General features: G+C 40.2%; 1 protein-coding gene across 4 annotated transcripts in view; it reads right to left on the reverse strand.

Annotated features, from left to right (window-relative positions):
• CUNH8orf48 (chromosome unknown C8orf48 homolog) overlaps positions 1-26,255 on the reverse strand; it is a 67,102-nt gene extending 40,847 nt beyond the window's left edge. For 3 of the 4 annotated variants that reach the window (XR_006180003.1, XM_042876375.1, XM_042876373.1), the window contains exons 1-6: positions 26,181-26,255; positions 22,264-22,522; positions 21,019-21,144; positions 13,931-14,163; positions 11,609-11,761; positions 9,689-9,779 (exon numbers count right to left, since the gene is read on the reverse strand). Coding sequence is in view for 3 of the 4 variants with exons in the window: in XM_042876375.1 (XP_042732309.1) it covers positions 9,689-9,779; positions 11,609-11,761; positions 13,931-14,163; positions 21,019-21,144; positions 22,264-22,513 (853 nt within the window). In the remaining variant the exon portion in view is untranslated. Of the gene's footprint in view, positions 1-9,688; positions 9,780-11,608; positions 11,762-13,930; positions 14,164-21,018; positions 21,145-22,263; positions 22,523-25,862; positions 26,049-26,180 lie in introns of those variants that run through there. The other variant, XM_042876374.1, reaches the window with a different exon arrangement.
• Between the last annotated feature and the right edge of the window lie 674 nt (positions 26,256-26,929).

The raw sequence follows: 26,929 nt of genomic DNA on the forward strand, positions 1-26,929 counted from the left end.
ATTTTGAAGAAGTTATGCCAGGCATACAAACTGTCATGTTATTCAGTCATTGTTCAAACCAGATGACATCACAACAGCTACTAAGCTCAAACCAGTTTGGGCAGTGTGCTGGCTTGAAAGAAATCCTACTTCCCACCTCTCTGAGTTTCTTGCATTTATGACAGAAAATACAACAGTGGATTAAAAAAGCTCAGTTTTTCATCCCTGTATTTTTTTCTGATTCAGATACAGCACGTTACTGCAGAGTGTGAGGCTCTCAATGACACTACAGCTTTCATTGGGAGAAAAATATAATAATATCAAGGAATGAGGTAAAGCAATCTTTGACCCCAACAAGTTTAAAAAATAAACAAAATAAACAAAAAAGGAGAGTTAGCAGTTATTACCTCCTGAGCTGGAAGATAGGGATGGGGAGCAAAATAAACCCCTCATAGTTCTAGAGGAAACGGTTAGCAACCTGCTACTCTACCTGGACTGTCACAAGTCCATATGGCCATATGGGATCCACTCAAGGGTGCTAAAGTAGCTGGAAGAAGTGGTTGCCAAGACAGTCCTAGTCAACTGGGGAGGTTCCAGGAAACAAGGCAAATGTGATGCCTGACTACATAAATCATTGGAAGAAGGAACTATAGACTGGTCAGCCTGACCTCAGTATTGGCAAAGGTCATGGAACAGATATCTTGAATGATATGACAAAGTATGTGTGATCCAGAGGATCAGGTCTAGCCAGCATAGATTCGGGTCCTGCTCAACCACCCTCCTCTCCTTCTATGACCACGTGGGGCAGAGTAACTAGCAAACTGTATAGAAAAAAAGGATCTGGGCTGTTAATTGACAGCCAGCTGAACAGGAGCCACAAGTGTGCCCAAGTGGCCAAGAATGCCAATGGCATTCCAGTTTGTATCAGAAATAGTGCAGCCAGCAGGAGCAGGGATGTGACTATACCCTTGTACGCAGCTCTAGTGAGGCCACATCTCAAGTACTATATTCAGTACCAGGCCCCTCACTGCAAGAAAACCATTGAGGCCCTGGAGCACATCCACAGAAGGGCAACAAAGCTATGTGGAGCACAGATGTAATGTAGAGGCTAAGGGAAATGGGATTGTTTAGTCAGGAAAAGAGAAGGCTGAGGGGAGACCTTACCACTCCCTACAACTCCCTGAAAGGAGACTGTGGGGGTGCGGAGGGTCAGCTTCTTTTCTCAGGTAATTAGTGATAGAACAGGTAATGGCCTCAAATTGCACTGGGGAGGTTCAGGTTGGATATCAGGAAAATTCTCAGAAGGACTGGAGAGGCACTGGCACAGGCTGCCTAGGGAGGCAGTAGAGTCACCATTGCCAGAAGTTTTCAAGAAATGTGTAGATACAGCACAAGGGACAGGGTTAGTGAAAATGGCTTGACAGTTGGATCAGATGATCTTAGAGGTCTTTTCCAGCCTTAATGATTTTGTATTACTGGCAGATACTGATGGGTTTGGTCACAGTCACTCGTGGCACAGAAGAACCACAAAACTGTACCCTTAGTCAATATGTTTTGAAGCAGGGATTTGTCCATAAATGCAGCCTCCTTCTCCCCAAATGCAGGTTAGGCCCAAGTAATACTTTGCAGACCTTAAAAATCAAAGCAGTTTTGTTTTGTTTTTGAAGATGTGTATCGGATTCTGAAATGGAATTACAGTTAACACCCAGCCACATCTCTGGAACAGTACTGTGCAGTACCTGATGTCTAATGACTGCACTTCTTCCCTGTAGGAATCTGATAGCTGTGGATACAGATGAGATGAAACACAGGTTCAGGCAAGTACATCATCATCTGATTTTCATTAGTGCTGAGACATTCCACCCTCTTGGACTTCTGTGTAGGTGGTGGACACAGCTACTTCATCAAACACAAGGGCATTTACTCAGTTTCTTATTTTCTTGCTATTTCTTCAGGCTACCTGAGAAAGCTGCTGAATACATAACAAGGTGGCACTAAAATATTCTATTGCTCATAATCTCCTTATATACCCCTTGTCAGTAATACAACATGTAGACATTCATTAAAGTTATGGTCTGTTGCACTTGTTTTCTTAAATGAAAAGCTTTCAATCAGCTTTACGAACACGTATTTTTTGTCCTAAACAACAGTATAATCTGGCTGTTAAACCTTCTTTAAAAATCAGCATTTATTTTTGACTGTGTGAACATATTGTTCCAAACTGGCAAGAACTGCTCATTTACATCTTTTAACATCAACAGAATACTAATTTATAGTAAACAGTCTTTATTACTAACAAGAATGCGCTGCTGAAAACTCTGCTAATTAGCAAAAGAGACTCTCAGTTCTCTGCTAGCCTGAGTGGGATGAGCCACAGATTTTTGATAAAGAGGATGAATTACAATTGCATCCTATCAAATAGAGCATCTCCAAACAGTTATGCTGCACGATCTTTGAAACCTAAATTTGGCCTCAAAGCATTTGGGAATGGGATGGAGGGGGTTTAGAACAATCTGTTATTTGAAATAAATAGCTCTGAAAATGCTTACAGCTCCTCAAATTAAAATAACCTCGGCCAAACCTACTGCCCTGAGCCACTGCAGAAACCAGTAAGAATGGGCCAGGCTTATTCCCCATCAGGTTTAACTTCAAGATGAGAACTACCATGAGGGGCAGAGGGCAACGTAAACCCCTCCTTGTACCAGCTCTTTTAACTTCAGAAGTGCTCAGATGAATATATATATTTTAGGAATTGTCACACATAGCATGTATCAAAGCCAAACTTAAATGTAAGTGAAATTGTGTCAGAATTATTAATTCAGTGCCTGTAGGGGAGTTTACCTCTTTAGTAATCCTATGTCATTTTTTTTACCTAGGTCATTTTTCTAGATTCCAGATTTGCAGTCAGCAAGGACATCTCCTAATACCAAGGACAAAATTCCCAAACCAAAATCCTCTCTGGACAAGCCAAGCGTGCGAGCAAATATCAAAGAAGAGGGAAAAATAATATAAAAAAGAAACCTGTTCATTAACATCAGAGCTGCTTTGTAGCTGTTTTCTGCCTATGATGTTAGCAGAACCAAGCCTACCCCTCAGCAAAAAAATCTGCCTTTGATTTCACATCTCTTAGGAATATTTGGGGGGAAAAAAACCCCTCGCTGAACACACGTGCAAGATACAAACTACACTTGTTGCAGATCTTGTGGGTTGTTTGTTTGTTTGTTTTTAAGCCTGAGGATAAGCTCTGCTACCACAATGTTTCTGGAAAATTAATTCATTTTCTTCAATTATCTGTTTAAAAAGACAAAGGATCACAAACTGGCAGTCAAGCAAGCAGCTTCCCCTCACCTCTCAATAAAAAAGAGGGCAGTGCACAAAGGTTTCTGACTTCAGAACTCTGGATATAGATGACCTTTGCTGTTAGCTTTGTGACACTTACTGTTATTCCCACACTATCTGGCTTCCAAAACAAACAGAACTTCTGAGCCTCATCTATGCCTGGAGAACCTGAGGAGAAAACTGTCTTATGAATGTCACAGGTGACAAGGGAGCCATAGGTCGTGCTTCTTCACTAATTTGGACTGAGTGAGAAAAGCTACTGAATCCCAATGAGGCCCAAGTTCAAAGAAGTTGCTGTACCCACATTTTTGGCCTCAACAGAATATGAGAACTTTGCTAAATTAAACACAACAAGAGACACTGAAAATAAGCAGCTGGAGGGGTCCCTCTCATCCACTATTGCACTGATAGTAGTGCTGATTATTATTTTCTCTTTGATAATGACATCCCTAGTAACCTACTGTTTTCACAAGTGGAAACTCAGAGATAAAAAACTGCAGAAAGCACAAGAGGAATATCAGAAAGACCACGAAAGGAGCATTTTTCAAAGCACGCCTGGACTCATTTCATAAAGAAAAAGAAAAAAGGATCCAACAAAATATTGTTGCATTACCTAGGAATAATAAAAAGAATGCCAACTATGAAATTTCCAAGCAAATATATCCTTATTTTATCTCGTTTATAAGAGTTGTTAGCAGTTTGGAGATTTCCTACAGCTTTATTATATATATTTATATATTTAGTCTCATTTGTGCAAAGTAAAACCAACACAAACGTGTATTTTTAATCTCTATTGTATTACCAACACAGAAAGTTGAACTCTGTCACTCCTGTCTTTTCAAAAATCCATCAGCCCACAGAGGGCAAAAGGTCAGATTTTGGTTAATGCTCGCAACACAGCTGAAACAAGTCAATGGAGATGTGTTGCCTTGCACTCATCCAATCATCCACCTGAAGATTTTGAAATCCAGTTGTAACCTTAAGTAATTTAGATTCATAGATATTCAGCAAGCAACAGCCTGGCCCCACAAGCCCATAACTGAAGAACTTTGCCTTCAGTGACAGATGCATGCAGGCTCAAGCCCTGAGTTTGCTTGCAAGTGGTCAGTCAGTGTTTTCTTTCATTGATCATCCAGTGCTGAGAGGTGCTAGAGGCATTCCAACCACAAGTGGATTAAGGACATCCGATGTTAATGGAACCTATCTTATCAACAGCAAGCCTAACATAACTCTTTTTTTCAATTGGGCTTGTAATTATTTTTAAACCAAACTATACAATGGTGTGTTTCTATTTTCATAGCCTGCAATATGTCTCAGAAAAATGACAGCTCTATTGTGAGTAGCATATAAGTAATATTTTCTAACAAAGTGGTGGATGTAATACTAATATATGTAATTGTTTAAACAGGTATAAAACATGTACAATTACAAACAAAATCCGTGCTCAAGTATACAGCTTGCTTGCAATTACCACTGATGCTGTATGTATTTTTAAACAAGCTATAATACTGTGATGATGCTGTAAACTTCTGTAGGCAAAAAAATGTTCTATTTAAAAATGTCAAGATGAAGGATGTAAATGTTCTTAAAGTGCGATCAACTAAAGATATGATTTTTCACAGAATATTCTAAAGGGATCTGTTACATGCTACAGATATACTTCACAACGTATTTATGGATCACACGATAGTCTATGTGAGAACAAACAGTACTATTTTATTACAAAATAAAGGAATAAATAAGCAAAGGATATCCATGCCCATAAGCTGGATAATTATTTTTTTTTAAAGGTATTTTGACCAATTCTATAGACCCCTCAAATGACAGGAGTTGGTACCTCACTGACAGAAGGAAACACTCCCCCTCATTTCCCAGCCTCTCCCCACACAGATCACATTGCTGCTGGTGCAGGCAAAGAGCTCCAGAGCTCTCAGTTGCATGGCAAAAAGGAACAGTTAGCTGGTTGCATAAAAAGACTGCTAACTTAGCATCTGTAGGATTTATAAATCACAGAATCACAGAATCACCCGGGTTGGAAGGGACCCCAAGGATCATGTAGTTCCAACCCCCCTGCCTAGCAGGGCCACCAAACATCCACATTCAGATCAGGTTGCCCAGGACCCCGTCCAACCTGGCCTTAAACACGTCCAAGGACGGGGCATCCACAACCTCCCTGGGCAGCCCGTTCCAGGGCCTAACCACTCTCCTAGTAAAGAACTTCCCCCTAACATCCAACCTAAATCTTCCCTCCTTCAACTTAAAACCATTTCCCCTAGTCCTGCTGTTGTCAGCCCTTTTGAAGAGTTTACTCCCCTCCTGGGTGTAGGTTCCCTTCAGGTATTGATAGGCTGCAATGAGGTCACCCCGCAGCCTTCTCTTCTCCAGGCTGAACAAACCCAACTCCCTCAGCCTGTCCTCATAAATACTCACTAATTCATTTATACTTTTTCTAAACAGTGGTATTTAGAACACTAACCGCTGCATGCTGTTACAGTTTGCACATATTATACCTATGTTAGTTTTTACTGAGTGAAGACAAAGTCATTTTCTGAAAATCATATTGAATAGTAATAAATCACAATTTGGAGAACACATGTATATTTAAATATACAGAGCTGTAAGCACTCTTCCTGACACCCACATATATGATTTAGAGTAACTGCACAGAAAATGATAGTTCAGATTTTTCCTGAAGAAGAATCTGCATCCTGTGTCACTTAGCAGCTTTGCAGTGAGACATGATCCCTTCCAACAGCAACTTGTCCTCAACGGCACCAGATCAAAGTGCTGTCAAGCTCCCAGTACAAACAAAAGGGTTTCAGACCCTCTTCTTGGAACCTGATCAAATTGGTCGTGCTTAAAAAACAAGAAATTCTTGTAGAAATTCTTGTCATGCAACAGAATTATGACTGAGATGGATTTACGAAAAGGCAGCGGTCCCCAGGGAGCCTGAAGCTCTTCATTTTCTAATACAGCTTTAAAGATGCAAGATTAATGTAAGCATTACAGGAGCTGTGGAACCAGGTCCCACCTCCTCCACATAGCCCTGCACAATGAGGGATACGATGACCTCCCAACTTCAAACATTCAGTGAGTATGTATTTCACAGTGCTGTGGTGTAACCTGGCAGGTGACTAAAGCACAGGTATCTGGAAATCCATATCCAGGCAAGTTAATTACAATGAAGCTTCATTTCTATTCGGTGAGCGTTAGTAAACTATTGTGAGTGAGATGGCAGTTTATCCTTGGGGAGAAACAAGTATGAAGTCCCATGCCCCAACAGATGGTTGAGAACAAGACCACAGAATGACTGAGCTTAGATGCCAGCTTCAGCTTTCCTACAGAGAAACATGAGGAGAGTGAAAGTGGTAATCATACTGCCAAAGTCCATAAGAAACTGACTTCTATGGTAATTGGAGGAACATAATTTTATCCATAGTCAATAATAAAGAATAACAACATGAAACCAGCATATATAAAACAAAACCACGCATACATGAAAAACCCTTCCAAGTTAGTGCAAAGTTCAGAGATAATCTGTTCTACATCACCAATAATTTCTTAGATGACATAACGCAACTATGTGTACCATGAAAGCTAGAAAGCAAATCTCCAGAACTTCTAGCAGCAGGCAGATTAATTTCTTGCAGTACTACAGCTGTTTAACACATGAATCACCCTTGATCCAACATTACTCTTTATATGCCCAGAAAGTACCAACAAGGGATATTTTACATTACATATTAATTAATATTTATTGGAACATAGTTCTACAGTGCTTCTTTGGATCAAAACAGAAATCTACTGCTGAGGATGGTGCAAGAGAGGAAGCTCCTATGAGCAGAGACAATTTACTTTCTTTGTTTTCTATTGGCCACCATGTCAGAGTTTTTGGATCACTACTCTACAGGATTATGAAATAATCCTACAGGATTTTGACACTACAGGATTATGAAATAAATTGAGATATCCAGATCATTCATTCCATTTCATGTCCTTAAGTAGCTGCTACAGGAAAACACAAGACAAGCATTCGGTCAATGAGTCAAAGGAAATAACTGCAGTGAGCAGTAGGAAAAGGCAAGCAACAGACATAGGCAGTATAGGCTTTGACTTTTTCAGAGGAGCTACTTGAGTTGCTTTTGTGACGTTTATGCAAACATAGAACAGTACAGCCTGTGAGATGGGAATGTGAGCCCTACTTTACAGACACAGTTGTTGTCAAACACCAAGCCCAAATAGTAATGCATAACTCATGTAACAATGCATTTACAGAAAGGCTTGAGGAAAGAGTTGGACAGAAATATTTCAGTATTCCCATAAAAAGATCTACATACTGAAAGCAAAACACCAAAATGTCTTTTTTTCCCCTAAAGAAAGCCCATCTTCAAGAATCTCAAAATTCTTTTTGTAAGGGCTGAAAGATTTTTTCACTGGCAACAACAACAACAAAAAAAAACACATTTTCAAAGAATTATTCCTGATTACCAGTTCTATGTATGTGACATCCCTCATGAGGATCTACACAGATTACTGTGGAATACTGTATGCCTTTTGCCTATGCAGATCACCAGAGACTTCAAAAGACTCAAGAGAAACTCAAGATTCAAAGTGCAATCCAAAGCTAAATAAGGAGCAGAGATGGTGTATATAAAATGAATAGGCTTAAAAGATTAGGAGGTAGGAGATTTAAAGGGATTCAATCATTTCTAAGGATCAGAGAGTAATGTGAAAAACCAAGCAGGAACTTGCTCATTATGTATGTAGCTATATAACCTGCAGTGACAATTTAAAAATTAAAGCCACCTTTCAGGGAACATTCAATGGACTACAAAACCCACTGGCTTACAAGAATCCAGAACAAACCACAAAGGAAGCAGTGAGGACTAGCTATGAAGAATTTAGGGTTGCATTATGTTTTCACTTGGGGTTCAATCTCCTCAGGGTCAATTCATTCAAGGCAGGTTTTTAAGCACCAAAATGTAGGTATCTGCTAACATAGGTGGGTCTATCTAGCTATAGCCCAGCATTTCTTTTCAGGCTCTTCACTGGCTTGAGGAAAATGAAAACAAAAGGCTGAACAGCACTCTTAAAAACAATATAAGCATATTTAAGAAAATAATTAAAAGGACATAAAATACAAAATAACTGCAACAATTCACATTCATGTCCTAAAATGGTGTTTTGTTTTTGCTTTTTTTTTTTTTTTAAAGTGAAATGTTACCCTATTTTTCTTATTAAGCAACTGAACTATTAAGCAGCAATATCCTTTATGCACTCTGTTTATAGATAAGGATATTCCTTCAAGATTTCCACAGCCTTCAAGAGATCTAACTACATAGAAACCAGAGACTGATGAGAGTCAGTAACTGTGACTCATGAAAGTCCAATGGCCACAAGGTCACCGCATGAGCAATGCAATGAGCTCTTGCTGTCAGCAATAATCAGAAAGCTGAGGTGCACTCAAAGAGCAGCAAGTATCTTTTTAGGCTACAGTGAAGATAATGATTTTGTTGTCTAACCCATTGAGCTCCCCAGCCATTTCATTTGGATGCATACCGAATACTCAACTTCCATCCAGGTGCATTCTTTAAAGATAGTCTTTGCCATCTTGAAAACCACTGTAAAATTACAACAAATTCCAAAGTATATTAAAAAACTGCCAAAAATATTATTTGATACCCTATGCCATTTTAAACTTATATTTTCTCCTCCTAGACACCTAGCCTAGACAGGTTCTATGATTAATTTATTATCTTTTGTCCTGTTGGCATCCTCAGTGTTACAGATTAATTTCTGTTATAGCCTCATTATTTCAGTTCTATAAATACCCCACTTCATTTTACTTCTTTGTACAGTTACTTTGCAACCTGCTTTTTCTCCTTCATTTGGGACTCTCACTTCCAATTTAACACAAGTCAGTAGGCAAAGATTGAGCTGAAACCCAATAATTACACCTCCCTGCTCTAAAAAACAGAATCATTTTTCTTATGGATGGAAGCAGTTCTGATATCTCACAAGCAATCCTAACAAAAAATTGTAATAATAAAACAAAAAAAAAACCTCATCACTTCTCAGACTAATAACAGAAAATGCTGGCTTTCATAATTTGAAAAGCCAACCTAGCTGGATTACAATACAATATTTGCATTTGAGGAAGTGTAAAGTTGAATCATAACCCAGACCTCAGCACACTGGGTATATCTGGTTCCACCTGCAAGAATATTAAACCTCCACCCAATTCATCACTGACAAAACAAGTTACATCCGCAATAGCTGGCATTCAGTATGTGGCTGCTCACAGAAGACTTTTCAAGTACTTTATGTCCTTGAGTTTTGTTTACTATTTTCAGGCTTTAAGTTTTCTGACCTTTGCCTTTCAGCTTTTGCCATAAGTTCCTGGGATCCTCTGAAAGTTTAGGAAAACTTCTGAGTGTTTCTCCTATAAGCGTGAGCACATCCTGAAATAAAAAGGGGACATGAAAATTGTTAGGTTTTGGATTCCAGTCACCTGTCATGTACTTGTATCATAGGTCTGCCGCTGGAAACTATATCCAGTCCCTCAAGAGCAACTAGGTAGGCTGTATCCATCATCACAATTTTGCTGGATTTTTAAAGCACCTTGTTTAAAAACTTTGCTGACCAACGTGGCCAGTGATCTGGCCCACACAGCATGTAAGCAGAAAGCTATGCTGGTCACAAGAGACCACACATAACTTCCACCTTCTGTGGAAGGCTGCCAACATAGATGACCAAGAGCTCGATAGTACTGTGGAGCTCATACACTACCCCAGCTGCTCCCCAATGGGTTCTTCCCCAGGGACATGAAGAAAAAAAATCTGCTGCCCTTTTCAGAGAAGGAAAAAAAAATGCAAAAAATGAAGCCTGACTTGAGACTGAAGTTCTCAAATTTCAACTACAGATAAAATGGATAAAAAAAAATAAAAATAAAAATCAGGAGGCCGGCATTATTAGGAAAAAATGGAATGTGTGGTACAGTCCACTAATTCCCAATCTGCTCACAAACACAGAAAAAAGTTTTGGAGCTTCAGAGAGCCATTTCTATCCTTTGCTCAGAAACAACTTGCTTGCGGTTTCACTCTGTATCAAGAAGTGGTACAACTCTTCCTTGAGAAAGAGCATCCTGAAGAAGCCACAGAACAGGCAGGGATTCCATGAATTCCAGCTTACATTAAAGAAAATCCTTCTGGAATAGATTGTGTAACTATAATGCATGAATGTTAGCATTGAGAAGACAATACTTTAAAGAAGTGTCACCACATCTGTAGAGAATGATAAAGATCAGTCATTTCCAGAGTCTACCACAGTATATGCAGAAACACAGAACTTTTAGAGGAATGTGGCTGTGACACATTACACAAAGTATTTCTGAAAAGAGAACAGAAGACTTGCTGCAAAGCTACGTTTTCCCCTCCAGCTCTCTAAGTTCCCACAGATTTTTAATTAAGGCCTTACTTTTTCCCTCTGCCATATTCAGCTGGGAAGAAGGGACAGTCACCTGGCAAAACTAAGTCAATTTTGAGGAAAAAACAAAAACATACGTCACCAGAAAAAAAAATCAATATGCACAGGCAGGTACAAAAGCAAAAGCTCTACTCTGAAGCTGATATCACTGCAACTTAGAACCTGGGAACACACAAAGCAAGTGTATCTATGCTTCTGTGAATAGTGTAACAGGAAAACTTTGGCATTCAGACTGTATCTTTGCAGAAAGTCAAATGCTCTTCACATTCACTTCCCCAGTGTTATCATATTCAAGCAACAAACAAAAAAATACCCACAAAAAATCACATCCCTGTCACGGTTAAGAAAAAGCCTTAGAAGCAGACTGTAAGGAGCAAGCTGCCTCAGCCTCCATAAAATCCATTGCACACTGCAGTATCTTATTCAGCAGTTCTTAAGGCAAAGGATTTGGAGAAAGACGAGAATGAGAAGAGCTAACTCCTACATCATTTTGTTATTTGCCATTTTGTTTTGGATAATCCATCAAAAAAACTGCGGGCAACTAATCAAAATGTACCCAAAACACTTGCAGGACAGCATGGAAAAGACCTTCAGCTTATATAAATCAAGCAAGCTTAAATGACTTGATCAGCATGCTAGCCTCATGGCTTCATAACAACATGGAGCCAAGTTCCATTCCAAACTGTACTGCATTCAGATCAATTTGATTACATTACTATAAACTACGGCAAAATCTGGCTTAAGAATTCTTTAGTTACAGTAAGTACCAAAGTGTTACCAAAAAAACCCTGATACACTTGCTTACTTTGGAGTAAATCTGTTCTTCCAATTTTTCCCGGAGTAGAGCTCTTTCCATTAGTATCTTCTTCTGTCTGAGAAAAGTAATTTTGGCTAGCTCTGCCTTCTTCTTCTTACAGTCAGGGCACAGTGAAGATTTGTGCACTTGAGCTTCTGTCACCTGAAGGATGAGACTTTGATGCAATGAGCAGTGTCTGTCCCAGCAAGATGGCTACTCCATTAAAAATAACCAATAAAAATACAGATATAGACAGCATCTAAAGATAAACATTTTCTTTTGTAGGCAGCTGTAAATAATTCCATAGTCTTTGTTACTATGTCATCTTGATAAGTCTGTCTGAAAGCCTTCACACTAAATATATTTGCTTCTCCTTACGTATTGCCCTCTCCAGCACTGATAACATAGACAGCTTCATTTACAATTATCTGTATCTCAGAACCACAGTACTGAACTGTACTGCACTAGTTCTTCTGTAACAGGAAAAGTTTCCCTGACACTTGAGGCTGTGTACACAGCCCTGATTTCTTCTACCTTAACTACAATAGTCAAAAAAAGTTATGACTGCAAATTAACATGTCTGTGAGCAGTTACACCAGCCAACAAAATGCTTTAAGTAGATAAGTCATGGGTGGATTAACTTCAATTTCACCAGTGTAATCTCTGCATACTTGACTTGACTAATGTCAAATACATTAGGAGAACCATCAGCCATTAGTTACTCTTGCTTGATGAGTAATTAATGTTCCAGAGAGCTAGTCTGTGCATGATATCCAGCCTTCCACAACAGCTAATATATTAATTCCTGAAGGCTCAATTAAGTTAAATGAATGTGTTTTATCCCATGTTTTCAGCAAGCTAAGAGCACAAAGACTTGATCATCTCAACTGAGTAACAGCCATTGTTAATCAGCAATAATTCCACCAATGCAAGAGCCTGTCTGTAACAAAGCTGTTGTTGAGAACCTCTTTGATAATAAACATAAGGCCTCAAGTACAAGCCATGGAGGTTACAATATCTCCACAAATTTTAAGAGGAAAATAAATTCTGAAGCAATTGGTTCAAACATCTACATGCAACTCTAAAGCAGAATACAAACAAAATTTTATTAGCAGTTCTCTTTGTAAAAATAAATGGTACTAATTTGTTAGTTTATTCTCCATGAAACCTTGAGCATATTTAATAACATTACACAAATCCCAATATGTTTATGAATAATCAATAATTTTTATCTGATTTTATTTACAGAGATTCCATCTTGTTATATAGGCCTAAGGCATTACTGCAAGAGCAGTGGAATCAGTCCCACATCTCAAGCCTCTGTATTCTAACTCGATTTCTCTTCCTCTGCATAAAAGTGCTATCACATGGTGGTATAAACACAGAAGTAGACATAGCAATCAAATTCACTTTCCTTAAAAAATGCATTATTACACTGTAGTGCAAATGAAAAGGCAACAAGAATTCTACAGAATGGTGGATTGGTTAATGCTAATAGAATAAAAGAATGTAGGTTGCTTATTTATTTTGGTTGAGATTTCAGCAGGTAGCATCAAAGAATCATTATGCCAGAACTGACTTAAAGTATTCTATCCTGCTCACCCAGCTAACAGAGTAATATGTCAGTCACTTTTGCTATGCTGTATGGCAACAGATTAAAGCCAGCACATATGATAGAATGAAAGTAAAATAAATGACCATAATTGATATTCAAAGCTTTTTTTTTTTTTTTTTAAATCAGAAGCACTTTGGCAAATACAGACATTCTGTACCAATTTCAAGCAAGGCACAGGCATTTGCCAAAGCCCAGATTTATGAGTAAAGGCATCTGTAGGTGATGACTGCTATAAGCACATATTCCAATCCATCTACATGCACAAAGTGAGAATGCAAGTATCGCTGCCAAATACTACCAGCCTCAACCCTCAGGGCAGATGCAGAGTTGAAGAGCTGTGTCAGAATGCCTGTCTGCCTATGACAGAGGGGGAGAATATACTGGGCTGGTGAGAAAGAAAAGTGCATCAAACTGTATAAAGATGATGTAAATGATTTTTAATAAAGGAGCTGAGGAAACCAAGTTCCTATTGGACATGCTTTAATTTTCAATACTACTACTATCTAAAGGGAAGAAAGCTGGGGGCAAGGGGTGGCTTGTGCCTTCTGAAATACTTTCAATACTAGAGCTAACAAGGCTACATAATCTAGCAACATACAGAATACTTCCATAAATAACAAGTGCAAATGTAACCAAAAAACAAGGCTTCTGGGGCATACAGTGGACTGCAGTACCTGATCATCCCAAATCACCACCGTTACCATCACATGCAGTACCTGTTTAATGGTCTCCCGGATGTTTTTCAGACGGATTCTGTTCATCAGCTGATGGGGAACAATGCAGTTCAAGTCACTTGCCTCTGATGCCTTTGATGTGAACCCACGCTGCTGCTTTCTTGACTTGCCACCACTTGCCTGCTTAGAGATCAGCTCCTGCAGCACCCTCCTTATCTTAATGATGCAAAAAGACTGGAGAGCATCCAGTTCTTCCTCTGATAACTCAGTAACTTCTGTTAACAAAACAAAGTGTCAATTATTACAACAGAGGAAGAGAATTACTGGTCTTCTATCTGTGAAACCTCATATTATCTATTTAATAAAAAACAAACCCAATGTCAAGCCTGGAAGCAATGACTGTAATAAAGTAATAACAATTTAAACCAGAATCTGGATAACAACTGCAGGCACTTACATAACAGATGCCTCTGAATAGTCTCCAAAGAGAAAAGATAAGAACCCTAAAGATTTATACCACCTAATGGTACTGCATGAAGTTATTAGTAAATCTAGTACTACTTTTCAAGTATTGAATCAGAGGCTATTGCAGGAACTCTGGAAAACAATTCAAACAACCCATAGTTGTGGGGTTTTTTTTGTTGTTTTGTTTTGTTTTCCTGAGGAAATGCAATTACTTTAAAAGTATTTTCCTCTCTGGCTTCAATGATCCTTTAAGAAACCTTGTGACCTTGTTTAAACAAGATCTTTCACTCTTATCTCCTCCCTTGCCAATGATGTGTAATAATAAACAGACTTCATTTCAGATGGGCATTCAAGGATGGATTTAAAACTTCACGCAATGCTTTGAGGGAGATTTTCCACTTGTTTAAACAGAGCCAATCAATACAGAAACCAACACGAGTAAGCTTTTTGATGTTGCAATTTCATTATTTCATGAGCTTAAGCACGTAACGACGCTGGGCTGTACTACGTGATCTTAAGAGATACCATTTTTTCAACTATTTAAAGAGGGAATCCTATTTCTCTACCTTTATAACACTAATTTCGTTTTTTTATATGCAACTTCTGAAGCCCGGTGAAATATTTGACTGTCTACAATGAAATGAGAAGCAAGGGAACCAAACAAATACAGTAATCATTACTAGAAGTCTGATGGATGCCTCTGCATATAGCTAATGCTAACACAGTACTCCCTTTTCAGAGCCACACTCTGACAGCCAAAAGGAAGGCAGACCATAATACTACAAATGCGGTTTGTTTTGACTTAAGTACTCAAACGCAGAGTACACCACTTAAGCAGTCTTTCCTTATTACATGTTCCGCTCATTGTCAGTAATTTTCCTTAGATTCAATTTTACTTTTTCTGGACAAGCACTGCATGTTTCAGGGTGCTTCTGTGACAACCAGCACACTGTCATTAAACTCATTAAATGTACTTAAACTATACTTAAATGCACCTTGGCATAACCATAACACAAGTCTTTACAACAATGAACAACATAAACATAAAACACTGCCTAAAAATGCTGTGATTAATGGCACCTGAAGCAGGCAAGCCATGGCAGTGGAATTTCATAAGGAAGCCAGGCATGTCTTCAGAAATGCACTCAATCCTTATGAAGATTAAGTGGATCCACAGTTAAGACTAAGCAGAGTGGAAATCAGTAAGCTTTGCCTTATGGACATGGAAAATGTGTGATTTAAGTGCAACTGTCACAGTTCAAAAATCAATCATCATACAGCAATGTATTCCTCCTTACAAGCTGGTGTATCGAATTCACTAACGACACAGTGAAACTTCATAGATGGATGAATAAGAACTACTGGTACTGTAAAATGCAATTTAATATTTTTTTTTCCTTGGGGAGGATCGTGAAAGTTTGCACAGGTAAACACCATCAGATCATCTTCCTTGCAAAACCATGTAAGACATGCACCAGTATTTGGTTTAACTATATTAAAAAACAGATACGTATTCACCTATGTTGCACAGAGATTGAATAAAAAAATGAACACATTACTGTGATGGTAAAAAAAAAAAAAAATCAATTAAAAATACCAACTTGAGAACTTCAATGCACAAATAAAATACATGGGGTTGCTGAATACTTTGTGACAATTTAATACCAGACTAACTCATTCCATGAAGTTTCTTCTGACACATCAAAGTGCACTTGAATGAAGAACTGGTTTCTAATAATGCACACATTAATTGTGCTGCCAGGCATCCACCCATTTGCTCATAGACACCTACAGACATTAGAACAGACACTAGCAAAGAGAAGAGGAAGTTTTAAACTTTATCAGTAAATAAACTCCAAGGGAATAGAAATGTTCAAAGATCCAGGACTACAATTTTACGGAAATAAGAACCAAAAGTGGAAAGAGAAGTAAGCACACAGTTAAATTCAGGGAGAATTAAAAAGAAGAGTATTTTAACTGCATAATAACTATTTAGACTTTCAGATATTCTAGGTAAAAGAGGTTTGTCTGTTCTTCTGCTGAAGGAAGTGAGATTTATGCAACAGGACCCATGTTGAAACCAGTTGGTTTTCAGTTCCATTTCTTGTCTTTCTCTCTTTTCCATCTTTGGACTAGACATGCTTGAATGCTCAATCTCCATTTGTGGTGGCAGATTTAAATGTCATTGTATATCTGTCTATTGAGAATACCTGCCAGTGCCAATGCCAATTATTGTTCCAGAAGCATGCTTTGCTGATGCTTCATTGCCCCCAGTCGTGCATTCCATACCATCTTCCTTGGAGGATAAGGAAGGGATAGGTGTTAAGAAGAACAAAACCAGACACCAGAACAGACATCAAATGAGAACCATGTATCACACAGACACAGGCTAACAAAGCACAGGCTGTTTAGAAAGTAAAGCACAAACTGAACCAACAAGCTGCTCTGATAAAAGCAGTCAGTATCTCACCACTGGAGATAAAATAATCTCCACATCTACATTATAAAACCTGGCACGTGCCTTATAACTAAATGACCTACATAGATTTTACTTCCTGTGTGCAACTACATTTTTAAGGATAAGGTTTTAAATCTACAGAAGTGATGGAGGAAAAAAAAAAAAAGAAAGAAACCTACTGTTTTCCTGGGTTTCCTTTATCTTTGATGCCTAATTTTGATTAAGTAGAAAAAACCTAAAGCATAATAACAACAGTTATTATTAACAGAAGCCTACCGTCTTCTACTGTAAGAAGAAAAAATGTGGAATGGCTAAAGGAGAGATAATTGTGAAAGTCAGTAACTGATTGCTACTCAGTAAGATCGACAAGATAACATCCTCATAATTATCTAAATTGCATTCATGCGATAGAGTATAGCAATTCAGATTAACACACTGATGGCCCAATCAGCAAGCATAAGTTTCAAAAGATTTGTTCAGATAGCATAACACTGATAACAAGCCATCTGATAAACCAAGCTATTTAACAGAAACATGAATTCAAAGCCAACTATGTTCTCCTGCACAGTGCAGGATTTCCTCAGTTTCCACCCAACAATCATTACAAGAGACAACAACAAAATCTCACAGAATTCATATTTCTCAGGAGAAACTCTTTCTCAATTCCCACATGGATGTTGCTGGTTGGAATTTCCCCATTTGGCCTGTATCAATGCTATTTTACTACTGAACAGCAAAGCTTTCTAACAGATTGGTGGATGAAAAGACAGAACTCTGAAACGCCAGGGCCTCAGCCTGCTGGAGTCCCACACCTTGTGCACGTTACCAAGCAGGAAGATGAAGTGCCAACAAGCACAGGATTAAAAACAAGCCAGCAAAGACCAATGGGTACCTGCTCCCTCCTGCAAACGCAACAGTTACAGCTTCCTCAGTTTTTACAGGCAACTACTACTACTTTAACAAATACTTCCACTATTTCACTATTTTACTTACACTATTTGCTGAGCCAATTTACACACTAGGACACTTGGAAATTTGTTCACAAAGCATGCACACACTAGATCTACTCAAAGAAGTAGCTGGGCAACTGGCAAAAATTAATACAGAAAAACGAATCCTTATGCTTCCCTCAGTGCACTCACCTATGCACACATGGCAGCACCTTTCACCCAAACACCACAAACTGCAGCTATTTGTATCTAACTTAGACTTTCTTACCTTTAGATTTCCCAGTGTTGATACCAGTACCACAATAAGCAGAGTACTTTAAGTTGTCAAAATTGACTGACATCCTGCATTTTAGTATTTCAGCCACAGAGCTGCCTAGTTCTGCTCAAACATTTCTGTACCTCTAAATAACATGCACTAACAACCAAAACTCTTACTTTAGCTGGCAGCAGTGCAGTGGTAACACTGCATAAAAAAACCCCAACAAGCAAAGCACTTGACACAAACATCTTACAAGCTAATTTAAGTGTGAATCTCTCAATAGGAGCACAAGCCAGGCTGTTAAAAGCTCCACCTGAACTTTCAGACATACATGAACCAAAGAACTGTAGTCTCCTGTAGTAAATATCAAAGATGATTAACTGTCTTCAGAATAATTGAGAGATTTGGAGACTTAGAAGAATAGGGTGGGGTTTTTTGATGCATTTTTCTAACAACTAGTTGCTACACAACTGAAGTAAAGGTCCAAGGAAGAGAAAGCAACAGTTACAGTAAAAACTTCCTCACTTCTCCTGATGCAAGCATCAAGGTTTTTCTTCTTGTAAGCCATAAATAAATCTAGCAAAATAAGACTGATGTTCCAGGGCATTCCTATATGCAAAGCAAGATTTTCCTCATTTAACTGTATCAATAATAAGATACAAAAACTCTTGCTTTATTACCCATAGATGAATTCAAAAGTGACATGCATATTCAGTGCATACAGCATTCATTTTGCTAAATTTACAGAGGGGAATTGACTGTGCAGCAGTCAAGCTCTAGGAGATCTCATTTTCTATTATGCTTTAGACAACACCAAGTTGATAAAATAATAAGGGGCTCAGAGCCCACTGAGTGCTGAATTAAGTCAAAGAAGAGGAGACATCCATAGGTATCAGCATACAGAAGTTGCTGTGCTTATTCTGTATGTATGTTAGCTGTGTACTTTGTTTTTCTAATAAAAGTAGACTAAATATCGACAATGATAATTTGGGAATAATCTGTCCACTGTGTGCCAGCATTGTTTTCATACAAATGAAGCTTAAGCACGAACCTTCATATTGACAGAGCGAGGAGGCACGTTGTACCCAGAGTGCTGAACTACTTCGATGATCAGGGAGAGCAGAGATAGAGAGCAATGCATCATTTTACACATCACCTCGAGCTAAAAGACTCAGCCACCAGCCTGCCTATACCCGCGTTTCTTTGAGCAGAATTCAGAGGATGAAGTCTTGCCAATCAATTTTCAAGGAAAACCCTGCAGAGACCTAAAACATTCCTAATGCTACATTGCTGTTTATAATTTGTTAAATGAATCTGAGTTCAGCAGGTTCTCTTCAGTTTCCCTATCGATCAAATGATCATGAGACTCTGAGGTATTTTAGGAAGATTATCTCAGCATAGCTCACCAGGGGAGGCCTCACTACTAAAAATAATGCACATTACTTGTCTTTACACTTGACTTCATGAAGAAACCCAATAACAGCTGAAGATGACTTAGGAACTCATAACACTGAGTCACCACTGTTGTGAATGAGCTATGCAATTAAGAGAAGCATAAGAATGATCTCAGGGCATGTTCCCCCGTGGTGTGTGGGGAGTTTCAGGATGCTTCTATGCAGAGTACCTGGACCTGGTTTATCAGTCTTAGGGCAGACCTACAAAACTTTGGATATTTTTCCCCACATACATGCAAAGGAAGATACCCTGCTTCAATTATTTTTCTTGCTCAACTACAACTTTCTTGTTTTTTTTTCTTTTTTAAATTAAAAATAGTATCTCTGACCCACTTTTTAGAGAGATTTGAGCAGTACTTCCATCCCACCATCTGCTCTCACATTTCCTTGCATAACCAGTGCATGCAAAAAGCCTCCTCCTTTCCTCTTTTCCCCACTCCTCCTCCACACACTACATCATTGTGTTGGTTGAAGTTGTTCTATTGTTCTTGCCAAAGCTGGAGCCCTGCTGCCTCCTGCAGCTTAGAAAAGGAACTCTGAGGGCTTCTCTGTGAGTAAGGCCTCCTATTTTATTATGTTGGCCCATGACATCAACAATAAGATATTGGTGGTATGGCAGTAAAGGTTAAGCCTTCCCATCAACGTTCCATCACATTCTGCTGTGTGACAGATGACAGCAGGGGGGCAGCCTGACAGAATGGCACCTGACATGGAAGTGCATATGAAACCAAGGTGTGCCACTGAATTCCTCTGTGGAAAAAACTGCGCTCACTGACATTCACTGACGCTTGCTGAAGATTTACAGAGACCAAACAGAGGATGTCAACACAGTGACGAGTGGGTGCTTCATTTCAGCAGTAGCAACACAAAGACAGTCACGCATAACTGTGACACCATGAAATAAAGAGCATCACAGTTAGCTCCCCTGCATGAATTAGCTAACGCTGGTGACTTACTGAAAAACTGTTTGGTAGCTGAAAATTTGCTCTGTTAGATAGTGTGATTGTGGTCTTTGTACCTGTTGTCATTTCCATGCAAATAAATAGGAGGCATTACTTTAGGAGCAACCTATGTAAAACATAGCCAACCGGCGATTCAGTAATTAACACAGATGATCTGCAGGGTGAAAACACTTCACCTGTTCTGAAAGCATGTTTATTTTTAAAGAGAAAACACACCCCAGCACCTATACAGCTGGAGAGAAAAAAAACAGTCCAGTAAAATTGAGATTTTACAGTTAAAGAAAAGTTATCCCTGCTTTAAATTTCTGCAGATTTATCCACACCTTGTAATAACACATAAGCAGTAAAATGTCTCTGCATCAGGAGCAGCAAACCTATGTGTTACAGCAGACAAACTGTTTTGTTTTTTTCTTCCAAGAAAGCAGAAAAGAGAAGCTTTATATACCTGGCTAATTGAGTCTGGTTAATTACCTGGCTTATCTTTAATAGCTTATACATGACTTTTTAGTCTAGTTAAGAATTCTGATCCCCTTCTTCTGTCAAAAGAAGAATTATCAACTCTACCTAAGTTAGTGAACTCACCAGCATGAGTTTTGATGACGAATTTATCTTGTTTAATGCCAGCTTCCTTATTTTTTAGGACATCAATCAACTTTCCAATGAAATCTCTTTCTGCAGCTGCAGAATCAACTACTTCAGACTGCTCTTCTACAATGGAAAAAAAAAAAAAAGAAATATTTGATCATATATTGTAAAACAAAACAAAACAAAACAAAACAAAAAAAAAAAACCCTCAAGACTACTAAACCAAGAGGCAAATTCTTCACTAGAATATGGCTGAGTTTTCCCCGGTGTTGAAAAAGAAGCCTCGAGCCACAGGGCTTTACCATTTATATCAACAACTTCAGGCTGAAATACCAAGGAAGTTTCTGTCCCATTGAAGTATCTCACTGCTCATTTCTAATCACTCCACTGAAAGATTACAGGATAAGCTGGAAAGAAGAGAGTGGCAGATTCCATCTTGTCTGCAGTGCTAACTTAACCTCGATCAAGGCCCACGTAGGGCCTTCTTTTGTGGCAGCACAAATACTCATGGGAGCATAGGTGAACTGAATCTGGAAAAGATGAAAGACTGAAGTAGTCTGAAAAATCAGTGCCACTGACAGAGAGGTAAGTACGGCATGGCTCCAGACACTGGCTGTCTTCTCTAATCTGTTTTCAGGATAGCAATAGCAAATTCAGTAGGCTTATAGAAGGTAACGGAGACATCAGCGTATAGGTTTTACATAGTTATTTATATATGCTGCTCTCTATAAGGTATCAACTGCAGAAAACTATCAACTTCCCAAAATATTTTTTCTATGCATTATTCCCTGGTTTTTCATTTAACAAGTAGCATTCAAACAACTCCATAATTTCATGGAATATTAACCTCATGAAGATACAAAGTGGTCGCACTTACTAAAAGCACCTCCACAAACAAAGCACGTGCTTCTGGATGGCAAAAAACAAGGATTTCAATGGTTAGATATGGAACCATTTCAAAATGTTGTTGTATATCCAGAAAAAAAGGTTTAATAAACCCCATCATTTGTAAAAACTAATTTTTACAAGCCAAACTGTTCAGTCTAATCCATTAGACACTGTTCAATTATAGAAATGTAGCATGAATAAGACATCACAGCAACAATAATCTTTTTCAGCTTTTTTAAGCACTGATCTCCAAGGCTATACTCCATTCAGTTTTCACATTTTTTTGCAAATTCAAGTGTCCAGTGCCCAGATCTAAAGCTGTGATAGGTCTGAAGTATGGTAAGCTCTCCATACCTGTATGACTTTGGCCTGCCAACCACAACATGCTTTCCCCTGGATCCAACACACCAGAATGTTCTGTATCTTCTGTGGAACAGTACAGTTCAGATGATTTGCTCTCATGCTGGCAGGAGGCTATTTCTTCCTCACTGAAGGGTTCCCAGGTGTCTTCTGAATAGTCGAGGACAAAGCTAGCATAACTCTGGCTCAATTCCTCCTGCTGCTTTTCACAGTCACCAGAGCCATCTGATGAGGTAGTAGTCATGGTGTTACACTACAAATAAAAACAGAATAAAAGCATATTGCAATTTCAGTTACACAGGAAGAACAACTGAATTATTTACAGCTATGGGGAACACGTGGACAAACACTATAGCTCAGCTCAAATCCTATTTAGCCACCAAAACAGGTGGATGGAATAACTACTTAATATGTTACATCAATGCAACACCCTTGAAAGCACTACTGCTGATCAAAGTAACGCATCATTAAAATCTGCTGGGTAAGCATACAGTAACAATTACCATCAAGCACTGCCAATGAATTTTGATGAGCATTCCTTTTGAGTTTGAATGCAATGAATTACAGGTAACACTTGAATTCAGTCATTCGTGAAAACAAAGGTGATTTTTAAAAACAGATTTTGTTTTTCTTAGATTAAACCTCCTATCTCTCAAAAAAGCAAACTCTCCTTAGTTAGATTAGATTTTGTCTAGAATACTAGAAAATAAGCACAAGCCTGCTAATGTTCTCAAAATGAAGATAGCCATGCTCACAGCATAGGAAAAAAAAAGCTCTCCAGAACAAAGTTTAAGGAATAAAACAGACCTCAGACAGGTAGCTGCCACATAACTGACAAGCTTTAAAGCTTTATTCTTTTCTTTTTTTATTAGTGATTCACTATCCATTCTCCCTTTGAATCTAACAGCTCTCCTAAATAATTTCAACCCATTTCTTCTCCTGATCTCATAAGGAGAATAAATGAATGGGTGGCATGCCTTTGGAAAGATGCTTACAGCAGCGACACCTGTGGCTCTTCCATCAGAAAAAACAGAACCCCAGAGTGATGAAAGTGGGTAAACAAAGGAATCATCACCCTGAAGTTCACAGAATCACAGAATTGTAGGGGTTGGAAGGGACCTCCAGAGATCATCGAGTCCAACCCCCCTGTCAAAGCAGGTTCCCTACAGCAGGTCGCACAGGTCAGCATCCAGGCAGGTCTTGAACATCTCCAGAGAAGGAGACTCCACCACCTCCCTGGGCAGCCTGTTCCAGTGCTCCATCACCTCACTGTAAAGAAGTTCTTGCGCATGTTTGTGCGGAACTTCCTATGCTGCAGTTTCCAGCCGTTTCCCCTTGTCCTGTCTCCACTCACCACTGAAAAGAGTCCGGCCTCGCCATTCTGCCCCCCACACCTTAGATATTTATAGACCTGGATCAGGTCCCCTCTCAGTCTCCTTTTCTCAAGGCTGAACAGACCCAGTTCACTCAGCCTTTCCTCATAGCAGAGATGCTTCAGGCCCTTTACCATCTTCGTGGCCCTCCACTGGACTCTTTCCAAGAGATCCTTGTCTTTTTGATACTGGGGAGCCCAGAACTGGACGCAGTGCTCCAGATGAGGCCTTACCAGGGCAGAGTAGAGGGGGAGGATTACCTCCCTCGACCTGCTGGCCACGCTCTTTGCAATGCACCCCAGTAAGCCATTGGCCTTTTTGGCCACAAGGGCACACTGCTGGCTCATGGCCAACCTGTCATCCACCAGGAATTCAGCTACGCCACTGTAGTTTGGTGTTCATTAACTGTTTAGCTTGGACAAGAGAAGGCTTCCTGTTAGACCTTGCTGTGGCCTTCCGATATTTGAAAGGAGCATATAAACAGGAGGGGATACATCTGTTTACGAGGGTGGATAGTGACAGGATAAGGGGGAATGGTTTTAAACTGAGACAGGGGAGGTTTAGGTTGGATATTAGGAGGAAGTTTTTCACACAGAGGGTGGTGACGCAGTGGAACAGGTTGCACAAGGAGGGCTGTGGATGCCCCATCCCTGCAGGCATTCAAGGCCAGGCTGGATGCAGCTCTGGGCAGCCCGGCTTAGAGGTTGGTGACCCTGCACATAGCAGGGGGGTTCAAACTCTATGATCACTACGGTCCTTTTCAACCCAGGCCATTCTATGAACTTAGTTTTGCAGGTGCTGATTTTAGCTATTTCTCTCCTTGAAGCGCACTGCTGTCTGTTCTACGTGCCTTGTTGCCACCAAGGTCCTTTGGTGAACTGTGTACAGACTGCATGCCTTAAAAAGTTCAGGGCTTTTCCCAACAGTTGACTTCCAAAAGCAATATTTAACACCAATTCCTAAGACTAAAAGTTTAATCTTTGTTTTAGCATGTGCCAGAAGTCAAATAATAGTTCTGATCTAACCTTTAAATATTAATAAATACTTAGTCATTTTTTTTTGTTCACTACACCAACATTAATTCAGACTTGTTAATTAGATGAGATCCAACAGAGAAAAATAACAGGAGCTGCAAACTGAGTCAGTGTTCGAGCCACAGCTGGCCTAAGGAGCTGCAGCTGCACAGATAGAGGAGACAACCATCAACCCATCCTTGCCATTTCCAGTAACCATATTCCCCAGTGCCACATCTACACATCTTTTGAAAACCTCTCGAGATGACTTCATCTCCCTGTGCAGCTCGATCCACCACCTCACTGCTCTTTCTGAGAAGAGATTTCCTCTAAAATCCAACCCATACCTCCTCTGGCACAACTTGAGACCATCACCTCCTGTCCTATAGCAGTTACCAAGGAAAAGAAGCTGACCTTCACCCTCACTTTATCACAGCCTGCTTCCAGGGAGTTGCAGAGAACAGTAAATATTCCTGACTTCTCTTAGTCTTCTCCAGACTACGGAATTCTAGTTCCTTCAGCCACTCTTTGTAACACTCGTGCTCTACACCTTTCACAGCTCCACTGCCCTCCTCTGGATAGACACCAGGGTTCCAAAGACTTTCTTGTCGCAAGGAGCCAAAAACTTAACACAGTACTCAAGACGCAGCCTCACGAGACATACTGTATAAAGTATAAGAGGATATAGCTGCCACTGACAAGTTCTCAAATCACCTAAGATACTGGTCACAATTCAGTAACAAAAAGAAACAGCTGAACCCTTTCCAAGGATTAGGGCTCCCTGAAATACTTCTAAAGGAGACAGTCTCCAAGTGGAGATGCTTTCCCTTCAGCTGCCAGCCCTTGAAAGTGATTAGGGGTCCACCCCTTCCAGTCACACAAGTGAATTACTTGCATCTGTGCTCCCAGGGTTGGCCAAGCCCCTTCACCAGGTGCTCAATCACCAGTTCAGGCTGTGACCCAACAGCTGCCGTACACCAGAGCTGAGTACAGAGGGACCTGAGTATGGAGGGATTCCTCCCTGCTCCTGCTGGCTGCACTATTTCTGATGCAAGCCAGGATGCTGCTGGCCTTCTTGTTTCCCTGGGCACGCTGCTGGCTCCTGTTCGGCTGGCTGCCAACCAACGCCCTCAGACCTGTTTGTAGTCACTCCGCCCCAAGCCTGCAGCACAGCAAGGGGTTGCTGTGACCAACGTGCAGGACTCACACTTGGCCTTCTTGAAGCTCATGCAATTGACTTCCAGCCTGCTCATGTCCCTCGGTAGGGCCTTCCCGCCGTCAGGCAGACGGCTGCTTCCTCCAGCTTCGTATCCTTACTGAGGGCACTCGATCCGTTTGTTACAGCAAGTAACAGCCAACAGGAAAGCCTTCTACATCCACTTCCCGGTTAAAGCCCCACCGCGGCAGACGTTGTCCTTCCTTCAGTTATTAATCTAACAAATCCCCTTCAGAATGCCGTAACCACACGCTGGGGCCTTCCTTTACAGCCAGACTGCGTGGCGCTGGGCCCGTGCGCTGTACTTACGGATGCAGCCTTACACAAGCGAAGAAACAGCTCTGCTTCCCTTCCCCCGCCGTCTCCGGCCCAGCAGGGCCCGAGGCCCGGCCCCAGCGGCATCCCGCCCCGCCCCGCCTGGCCGCGGAGCAGAGAGCGGGCGGGGTGCGGAGGGCGCGAGGCGCCGTGCTGTGGCGCTGGGTTTGCCGTCCTCACGCCGTCCCTGCTCCTCAGGCAGCGATCATCTGTGAAAAACGAGGGCATCCACCACTTCTCTGGGCAACCCGTGCCAGCGCCTCACCACCCTGAATGTAAAAACCTTCCTTATGTCCAACCTGAATCTCCCCTCTTTTCGTTTGAAACCACTTTGCTTTGTCCTGTCACACAAGACCCTGCTAAAGAGCCTGTCCCCTTCTTTCCTATAGCCCCCCTTAGATGCTGAAAGGGGGCCTCGCTGAGGTCTTAGCTTGACTTTGAGATATTTGGGACATGAATCTTGTCTTCTCTCATGTTTCATTATGTGCAGCAGCTCAAGTGATGTGGATTCTCTTGAAATAGAGACTTCTATGTGCCACTCCTATAATGTAACAAAACAATTTTGCCAGCATAAGGAAGGAAGTGAATACTGAGTGATGCAGTGAGTGTAAGGGGAATGAACAGCTCGTATTGTTTAAATGTTCTAGCATTCAGTGATTTGCTGCTTGGTGCTGGTCCTTTTCAAGAAACAAAAATAATTTACATGGTAAACGTTAATTTCGTATTCCCCATCAGTACAAATT

Source organism: Lagopus leucura, unplaced genomic scaffold (genome assembly GCF_019238085.1).
Source record: "Lagopus leucura isolate 7727_CA_CO unplaced genomic scaffold, USGS_WTPT01 Super-Scaffold_100016, whole genome shotgun sequence".
Lineage (NCBI taxonomy): Eukaryota > Metazoa > Chordata > Aves > Galliformes > Phasianidae > Lagopus > Lagopus leucura.